This window comes from Phaethon lepturus, unplaced genomic scaffold (assembly GCF_000687285.1).
Source record: "Phaethon lepturus isolate BGI_N335 unplaced genomic scaffold, ASM68728v1 scaffold45501, whole genome shotgun sequence".
Lineage (NCBI taxonomy): Eukaryota > Metazoa > Chordata > Aves > Phaethontiformes > Phaethontidae > Phaethon > Phaethon lepturus.
Window position 1 is genome coordinate 23313 of NW_010519298.1, and position 8185 is coordinate 31497.

At 40.4% G+C, this 8185-nt stretch overlaps 2 protein-coding genes across 2 annotated transcripts in view; one reads left to right on the forward strand and one right to left on the reverse strand.

Moving 5' to 3' along the window:
* KLHL20 (kelch-like family member 20) overlaps positions 1–1541 on the forward strand; it is a 23070-nt gene extending 21529 nt beyond the window's left edge. The window contains exon 11 of the mRNA XM_010296996.1: positions 990–1541. Within this exon, the coding sequence (XP_010295298.1) occupies positions 990–1074 (85 nt within the window). The 3' untranslated portion in view covers positions 1075–1541. The remainder of the gene's footprint in view (positions 1–989) is intronic.
* A 3485-nt stretch (positions 1542–5026) lies between these two features.
* Positions 5027–8044, reverse strand: CENPL (centromere protein L; the record flags this gene model as incomplete). Its single annotated transcript, XM_010296997.1, has 3 exons — positions 5027–5098; positions 6480–7022; positions 7793–8044. Coding segments are annotated over 3 exons (867 nt in total), but the record flags the coding sequence as incomplete, so codon positions are not given.
* Positions 8045–8185: the final 141 nt, after the last annotated feature.

Consider the following 8185-nt stretch of genomic DNA (forward strand, 5'->3'; position numbering starts at 1 on the left):
CAGTGGAGGAATATCCCCTTGTTTTTTGAGCTATGGACAATGCCTTTTGAACTGGTGAGAAAACCAGTTGAGTAGAGAGTAACATGTACTCCATATTCCTTTGCTGAATGGTTTCAGCTACTTTGAGTGACAGTAACAATAATAAGATGTCTAGAGTTAGTTACTGCCTGGGCAGAAGGAAACTTCACGGAAGTTTAGGAGGTTGTTCATGGTGTTAGCTTGTGGGTTTTTTTTCTCCCACTGGATTTTCAGTATAGCTGATCAACATCTCTGGTCTTACCTTTCTTTGGTTTTCCTGAACTTTTTGCTCTGTGAAGGATATTTTTTACTTGTGTAGCCTGACTGAGCCACACTTTACTTGTGACTGAGAAATGCTTCAGACGCAATTCAGGTTTAACAAATTGCATTGGTAGGAGCTGTTTGAAGAACCTGCTTCTCCTGTTTCTGTCAGCAGACTTCAGTGGCACAGAGGGGAATATGCAGCCGAAGTGAGTAGGATGCTGGAGTGTATAGGAATCAGATTTCCATATGAAATGCAGGCACCATTTCAGTAACATATTTTGGAGAAACAGATGGTGCTTGGGATGTGTTGTATCTTGGTTGGGTCAGCTGAATTTAGAGTATTAGAAATTAGTTGAATTGTGAGAAGTAAACCTATCCTTGCTCCTGTGTTGCCCAAAGTCAGATACAGCCTACGAAGTTCTTTTCTATCTTGCATGTTACCAGACAGAGACAAAGCAAGTGATTACTTGAGTAACAGAAAACTGCAGTGTCAAAACAAGCAGCAGTTTCTGTTTTGAAAGAGAATACAGCTGTTTATCTTGGAAATATGAAGATGACTGCTACGCAACTTCTTACATGCCATGGTCTGCTTTAACTAGAGGCTAACTATGGTGTAATTGTGCTCACAAGGGCTGGTTCAGTCTTCCCCATGGTGGCTCCATGAAGGAGCTGGACCAGCGTGACTGTTGAAACCTTGTCTTTTGCAGATTGTATGGTGGAATGAACTATCGGCGGCTGGGAGGAGGAGTAGGTGTTATCAAAATGACACACTGTGAATCCCATATATGGTAAGCATCAAGAGGGACGGAGACCCCTTGGTTCTCATTCCTAGAAAAACTGAAGAGACTTGTTGACACTGGACCTCTTTGCAGCTCTAGTATGAATGGTCTAGATCCAATGTAACTCTTTGCTGGTGACTCTTTCTATGGAATTATAAAAAGGACTTCTGTGAGAGTGTGCCCAATGGGAGACCGCATTGTCAGACTCCAGGAAACCACTGGACAAAAGTAGAAGTGTTGCTTATGTCCATATTTTTTCTAAATAATCTACATTTTGAATAAACCAAACTGTAAAAGTTATTGTAACGTAAACAATGCTGATGTAGAGACCACATGCTATACTGGGAGTCTGGCAAGGAGGAAGGTTTCCTGCTTTCCCTCCTGCTGTGAGCAGTGGATGTGGCAGCTGTGTGGTGGGCGAAAGAGGAAAGTGATACAGAAAACATTGCTTTTGCCTTATTTACAGAGAGCTTCAAAAAAGTACTTGACCTGCAAGGTGCCACCTTTGCACAGAAGCTTTTCTGTGCACAGAGTATATTTATTTTTTCATTTAATTTGTATCATGTATTTTCTTTGTATCGCTCACAGCGATGATTCCAGCTTTTTATATACATATATATGTGTACATATATATATGTATTTTATATGTATGTATATGTGCGTGTGCGATTTGAGTTTTGACAAGCTGGTGATTAGGGCAGGGCTGTGTTCTGCCAGCTATTGTGGTTCCAACTCTTGTGGCATGTTTTAGGGTCTCTTAGAGTACAGGAGAGCTATGAGGATGGGTGCCCTGAGTATCTTCTCAGTCTTGCTGGAGGCAAGAAGTAGAACTGGAACTCTCATCTATCGACTGAATCAGTGAAGTGCCCCAAAAGGGTGAGAGTGAAAAGGATTTCAAATTATGCCTTTTTACTGTACAGTGTATGGTACAAAAGTTCGGCTTTTGTCTCTCCCCTCCCCTGTATAGGAACCTAGAAATAACTAGTTGTTGCTTACTTATAAAGTCCTTTTTCTTGCATTGCCTGCTAGATATCAGTTCTTGTCTGAAGCTAGGATGCAGGTATCATCTGTTAATTCTGACTAGCCTAGATCAACACTCACTTCTCAGGTTCTTCCTAGAATGACAGGCCCGCAGTCAGCTCCTGCCTCTTGTCTGTGTCCTTAGAATTCCTGTTGTAAAACACTGACCCATGATGAGATGGTACCTTCCCTTTTAGTGGTTTTTATGCACTTTGCCTATGTTTGTTTAGAGCAGGAAAAGGTATGAGGCTCATAAAGAGTTTGGAGGGGAGGGACTGTTTGCTGGCACTGTGAGTAACTGCTACGTTTCAGTGACTGCAGAAGCACCCCGGGGTGGTGGGAGAGGAACAAGGAACTCTAGTTGACTCAAAGGTTCTGATATGTTTGTACTGTAATTTCTATCTAGTATGAAAGAATGACCTTTTGCACCTGATACAACTTTGGACCTTACTAAATCTGATTTTAAAAGAGGACTGTAAACTCTTGAGATGAAAAAGGCAGTGCTGACTTTTTAAGTTATTTAACCTCATAGTTTGATTCATGTAACTCAGCATTTTAATGTGCTTGAACATAGTAAAAATGACACTACAGTAATAAATGGGTCATTAAAACTTTTTTAAAAGCCCCTTTTCCCTTAAAGGTTGATATTCTTGTGTTTACATATGAAGATCATTTGCACCTTTACAAGGAAAACAAGTATTCTGTAAACAAATGTTTACATGTATCATTTATGCTTTTTTCTAGCATGAGTAACTTGTATAAATAGTGCTATCTTAATAAATTTCTTCTATGCTGTTCTTTGTTTGTTCTTTTGGATGAATTCAGTGGACTATACTTTTGTATAGTTTGTGTGGACACAGATGCTGGTGTTGGTGGTTGTTTTTTTTTTCTGCAGATACCAGTCCAAGTAAAACTGACTTTAAAATGCTGTTTGGTGTTACCCTCAATTGCTTAGAAGCACACCATTCAGAACCAGCTTTTTCTGGAAGAAAGCACCTGCACTAACTATCTGGCTAAATCTATCTTTGTTGACTTAACTGCAGTTATCAGAGGGCTATACCCCAATTTGCAGATAAGCATGTAAAAAAAGAGAAGGAAGTACCTTTTCATTTCAGCAATACCTTACAGCTAGGCTGTAGTAGATACATACTTAGCAAAGTACCATTCTTGAAAGTCATGTACGGCTGTAGTTCATATACATACTCCACTGGAATTTCATATGCCATTAATCTGTGTTCTCAAGGCAGGGAAGAGGTTAAAAGAGGCTATATGAAATTTAGTTTTTTAGACATTTGTGCAAATGTGTTGGAAAGAACTGAGCATTACATTTAAAACTAAGCTGTGGGTGTAAAATAACAGTCCTGTTTTCAAATGAAATACAGGTGCCAACTACATCAGACTTTCTACTCCTGCTTTACCCTGTGTTCCTCTGAATTGAGATTGTTTCCTTTTATGAAGCATCTTGGACAAAGTTTGCTAAAGCACCAGAACTGATAGTTAAATAGCTGCTGAGCTGTCAAGACCTTCAGAAGATTGTTTAGCCCCTTCTATAAGGGTAACAGTTATTACTATACAGACTGCAACCTTTATATGCAAAAGTAAACCATCTTCAACTAGTAAATAAAAACTAAAAACAAGTGCAAGTTTCTTTGGCTAATCCTGGAAATAGATTATTAAAAGTAGATTGGGTACTAAGCATATAATTATATTAGGCAGTTCATCTCAATGTTGCTGGGAAGAAAAATGAAGAATTTCTTACTGACAGCTGGCAAATAAATCCTAAAATTATGTGGCTGGGCAAAGGAGGGAAAACTTGCATCCCTGCTTAAGGGGAAGGTCACAGCACAAACTCATCAGACCACAGAGCTGCTGCACAAGTGTGAAGCCATTACAAATGAATTGTATAGGAAACTAGACTTCAAGTTTTGTTGCTTACAGAATTATTTAATAGGTAACAGGTAGTAGTTTAGTCAGTTAAGCTATAGTGGGAAATGAGTACCACACAAGTATATACTTAATCAGGCAGAGGTGGTCTTTACCAATCTAGACCAATCTATTGGCAAAAGATGGTAAATACTTTATTTAATGCTGTAATACAAAAATAATAACATTTATCATGTACTAATTCTACTTCCTTTCTGTTCATTTAAGCTATAGCCAGGCACTGTGCACTAGCTGTCTAAACTCCTACCTGCTGTAGAAGGGAGAGATCTAGTATAAAATTTTAGTGCCCATAGCTCTACCCCAGAGAGCTCTCTGGCCTATGAGATTACAATCCAAGACAACAAACAACAGACAAAGCATAGTAAATATCTAGCTTATACACAGACCTCAATTTCTACATAGTATCTTGTGTGTCCAGCAGGTTGGTCCTCTAGGACAAGGCAGTTGTCAGTCATGCTGTTCACCTTAGCCCAACCAGGCCATAGATGAACACTTTGACCATTACCAACTGGCCTTAGCAAGTTAGAAACCTGGGCTTTCCTGCCCTGGGTTGTAAAGCACACACCCTTTCTCGGGTATGCTTGACTTTGGCCCAAGAGTAGTTACCATTTAGCTAAGGCTACCTAGTTAAGTGAAAACTGAGCTGATCTTTGAAATAACACGAATACCTGTCATAGAAAGGTTGCTTGCAAGAATTTGCAAAGTTTATCTCCTAGTCCCTGGCTGATAGCTACACATAAATGAACAGTGACTATTATAAAACAAAGGTGCTCAAGAAGCTATTAAAAGTTTGTACTGTAGCCTTTCTTTAGGGCAAAATGTCTGCTTGCCTTTTCTGTGCATGATGTTGAATTACAGCTAGTTATGGAATTGGAGTCCAACGCTGGACAGCCAGCATGAAAGGCAAGAAGATGGTGCAGGAGTGAGTTTCTAATTGGTTTCTCAGCATGCGTCTTCCACGATTAAGCCTTTTTTAGCATGAAGATTTGCTGAAATGACTTTCACTGTATCTGAGAAATTGCTAGTTCAGTCAGTAGCATCAGCACTCCAGTAAGGTATTGGCTTTGTAGGAACTGTAAGAGAAAAAAAAAGCATGTCAAAACAAAAATTGCAGTTGTCATATTTCCATACCCTTAAATGGTTGGAAACCAATGACCAAGTGTTCCATGTGATTAGCCAGCTTCTCTGTTGTTGTTTGCAAGGTACCTTTGTTACTATTTTGACACTGGATATGGAAAAAGCCCACATGCCTACATGCTGCTTCTTTCAGAGCCCTCCAACTTCTGCTCCCCTCCCTTGTGAAGCAGGGTACCTCAGAAATGTCCTGCTCTTCTTGCCTTCCAAAAAGCTGGAGTAATCCTAGCACTTCTGCTCCTTTACCTGCCTCCCTCCTTCTGTAGGAAGGCCAGGAAGGAGACTATGCCATTTTCCTTGAATACCCATATTTTCCCATACTGAATATAAGTCTGACTTGAACTCATTATCCCCATTATGGAAGGGCCATGACTGAGATTATACAACACACATTCCAGAAGATAACCCTTCTTCAGAAAGCCTGTTCAGCTGAGTATGTCTTGTGTTCACTTACTCGTGACATAAAAAGTTGTTTCAGCCACTTTTAAACTACTAGAGTAAAAACAGGCAACGTAACACTAACATTTAGTGGTGTGTAATTGTCCTATCAAAGGCTGAAACCATTAGGAGATGCTTCACAGCAAAGCTTGTTTTCTTTCATTTCATGAGCTCATGCTCCAGGAAGAGGTGCATGAGTGGGGTCCTTGTTGTAGCCTCTAACATTCCCTCTGTACCTACAATGAGGTAGGCACACCACATGCAGACTAAATTTAAGCAGATGCATTTACACAATCTGTTCTTTAACTCAAGACCATATTGTTTTCCTTGAAGAAACTCCAGGAAGGATTAATTCTCCATGGTTTTAAAGCCCCTCTGAAAAGGGATACAAGTGAAGTAGTTTTAAGCAATATGTTTTGATTCTTAGGATCATCCATCTCTTAGCTCACCCACACACCAGTTATTTCTATATAGCAGGTTAATTAAATATTTGTCTTCTGTCTGTGTCTTAATAACTGCAACACTAGAAAGCTAATGAACTTTTTTTTAAGGTTTTTGATTACATTTGTGATCTTTTTAAGCCTAAGTTTTGGCCAATAAGCAAAGAAACCTTCCTGTTCATAGCATAGCTAATACACTTATTTCTGGCCCAAGACTAGGCTTAGTAGCTTCTGCTGCAAGACAGTAGTAAAATATTGTATTGATAGCTGCCCCAACTCCAGAACTAATTATGACTAATAAAAGCTGAAGATTTAACAATTTCCTGTCAGAAATTATGCATAAGGAACAAGAAACCTTCACTTGTAAGTTTGTAAAAATTTCTAGACAGGTACAGCTATTTTATTTGTCCAGCATTAGTTAGAACATGCTACCTCACCTCACCTTGATAATACCATCACAGTGTGCTGAGGCAACTGCTGTAGAAACTTTGACCAGTTTTGTAGCTGACAAGTGGATCTTAAAGTGTCTGTGAAAGTGAGAGTAAAGGCAGTCCATAAAGACATCCACTTCTTCTTGAGTGATCTCTCCTGGAGTTTTTTGGACTGTGTCCCACAGAGCTTTTGCATCCTCTGGATGAATGGCATATGAAATATCCAGAGGCTGGGGCAGACGGGGGACGGAGAAAACGAGTTCCATGGCAGATGCAGTTTTGTCCACTTTACATCCAGTCCACATAGCTGCCATCCAACTGAGATTGAGAGGGCTGATGGCTAAACGGCGGAAGTAGCAGTCAAAAGTCTTCTGAAACCAACTTCCAACAATGGCCGTGTAACTCTCTGCCCCATTAACAAGAAACAAAGGTAAACAAGTGAAGTCCTCTGGCACGTTCTGGGAAAGATCATCTCCAGCCACGCAGCAGAACCAGCCCGACCATATCAGTTTCTCTTCTGAGTTTTTTGGGGCAGCTGGTGATCTCAAAGACAGCTGGGATGGGGAAAAGAAGCATTTGAATGCTACAGAGCAAGTTTGACTTTTTTTAGCCAAAGATGGTTTTTGTTTTATGATTTCAAGTGTTTGGTAGAAAACTTTTCTCAGGACCTCACATGCAACATTCTTTTCTGTAAAGCTCATACACTTAGTTACTCAGTCTATCCATTACATCCCTAAAAGAAGTGTGCAATTCTGTTGAAAACAGCAGGAAAAGCACTTTTTAACTTCATTAGGAACAATCCTGAAATCTGAGCTTATGCTGCTTAAGAAGAGCCAAGCCATGGTACATCTTATAACCACTGACACACTGAACCTGGCATTTCAGCAGCATCTTTCACTTGAGGCAAAGCATTCCAGAAATATTAATTAGACTTGAGCTATGGCCAGGAGGTAGCGTTATACCAACTTTATGCAGGAAGCTAAATAACCTGTCCCAAGTTTTTGCAGTAAGATGACTGCTGAACTAAAAGGATTAGACAAAGATTACTCCTTATAGTCTTACTCTGACCTTATCAAGGAGTTGAACTCAAAATTGCAGTTAAATGTATCCTTTTCTTATAAGATGTTCTGTTCCAGTTAAAATCGACAGGTCTCACTTCCATTAAATCTCAACAGATACTACAGCAGTTATTCCATACAGCTAGTGTTTAGCTTTGGGTTGGTTTGTTTGTTTGTTTTAAGAGGGTATTTTATGACAGCAAAAGCAATTTGTAAAATGCAAGTCTCAATTACAATGATCAGCTCTTGCTAGGAAGACTCCTCACCTGCACAAGAATCGCAGCCTGGTCTTGGTCACTACCTTTCAGGTCTGGAAGGCAGGAGACAGTCACTTTGGTGCCCAGCTCAACCCCTACTTCCACCGCCAGCCCCTTCTGCTTCTCGGCTGCGATAAACGCACTGAGCAGTCTGGCGTAATCCCTCAGATGGGCGTCAGAGAACCTGTACAGAGGGGTCACGCTGTATAAGGTCCACTGTTTGCGCAGTAGAAACGCTGTTCTCTGGGGATCGACGTTAACCTAAAACCAACCAAATAAAGTTAAGAAAATAACGTTAAAACCCTACAAACAGCGATAGCTTTCTCCCTTCAGGGCTCGGCAAAGGGACCCCCAGCCCGCACGGCCCGGGCTCGGTACCCGGACGAGGGCGGGTTTCCCGCC